We start from the raw sequence: 1,277 nt of genomic DNA, 5'->3' as shown, positions 1-1,277 counted from the left end.
TTCTCCAATTGGGGAGACTGCATTGGATGTGTTTTAATGATGATTGACTCTTCAAAATTTTAATTCTTTTTTATTTACGTTAATCTCACTGTATGTGTTTTTTTTGGCAGGTCCTAAAGGTGAAATGGGGGTCATAGGAACCCCAGGAGTACCAGGATTTCCTGGACCACCTGGTACACCTGGATCTCCTGGTCTGAGAGGTGAGTAAGATGCAATTATTATTATTATTATTATTAATATTATTATTTATTGTATCACAGTGTGAGCTATTCCTCTTTTTAGTTTTATCAGCAGCAATAACAATTCCTCTTCCCCACCATCTCTCTCAGGTGATCCTGGTATTACTGGACCAAGAGGTGATATTGGAGAGATTGGACCTAAAGGAGAAAGGGGAGAGCCAGGTCTTCAGGGACCTCCAGGAAACATGAGTGAAGTCGACATGGAGCACATGAAGGGGGAGAAAGGAGACATTGGAGACATAGGTATAAAAAAAACATACTGACCCTAAGAGATCATATAGAGATTTACTACAAACAGGCTGGATGATTCTGTATATTGACCGATAGTTTAAGAAATATTTTAATGGTTTATGTTTGTAATTCAATTTTCCTATCAGGTGACCGTGGAGTCACTGGACAGAAGGGCTTCCGTGGAATGCCTGGAGACCCTGGACTGCGAGGCAAAGATGGAGAGCCTGGATTACCTGGACAACCAGGTGAGTCACCTGACTACGGCATTCAAAAGACAAACATCAAAAGATGTTTGTAGAAAATGACGAGAAAGTAAATATTACTAACTTTTCACTTTCACTGATATGTGTTAGGTGAGAAAGGAGACCCTGGTTTTCCTGGTGAACCTGGCAGCATTGGACAACCTGGACAGAAGGGCACTGTAGGAGAGATGGGAATACCAGGTAAAAACTAACTCATATTTCACCCTGCAAGCACTTATGTATTGTAAACATAAAATTCAGTCCACTAAACACAAGTCTATTAACAGCTGTATTGACCATATTTCAAGTAAGGGAAAAGCTAAAGTTGACATTTAATATGTTAAATGCAAGTTTACTAATATCTGCATTTTGTCTGCTTGTGTGTGCAGGTGTGAGTGGCCCAAAAGGTACTAAAGGAGATATTGGTAAATCGGGACATCCAGGATTCAGAGGCACAGATGGACAGAAAGGAGACAAGGGAGCAGCTGGTGAGCCAGGTATTGGGATCCCAGGATATCCAGGAGAAAAGGTAATCCCCTGGCTATATAAACTTGACTGCTTAGGT

At 40.9% G+C, this 1,277-nt stretch overlaps 1 protein-coding gene across 1 annotated transcript; it reads left to right on the top strand.

Moving 5' to 3' along the window:
- Positions 1-110: 110 nt before the first annotated feature.
- LOC111670643 (uncharacterized) lies at positions 111-1,241 on the top strand (the record flags this gene model as incomplete). The annotated part of the gene is made up of 5 exons (XM_023427449.1): positions 111-200; positions 330-482; positions 617-715; positions 824-913; positions 1,102-1,241. Coding segments are annotated over 5 exons (572 nt in total), but the record flags the coding sequence as incomplete, so codon positions are not given.
- Between the last annotated feature and the right edge of the window lie 36 nt (positions 1,242-1,277).

The sequence above is a fragment of the Seriola lalandi genome, unplaced genomic scaffold, assembly GCF_002814215.2.
Source record: "Seriola lalandi dorsalis isolate HSWRI2012SDOR001 ecotype SW California unplaced genomic scaffold, Sedor1 jcf7180002005968, whole genome shotgun sequence".
Lineage (NCBI taxonomy): Eukaryota > Metazoa > Chordata > Actinopteri > Carangiformes > Carangidae > Seriola > Seriola lalandi.
This window is presented reverse-complemented; position numbering and strand designations above follow the sequence as displayed.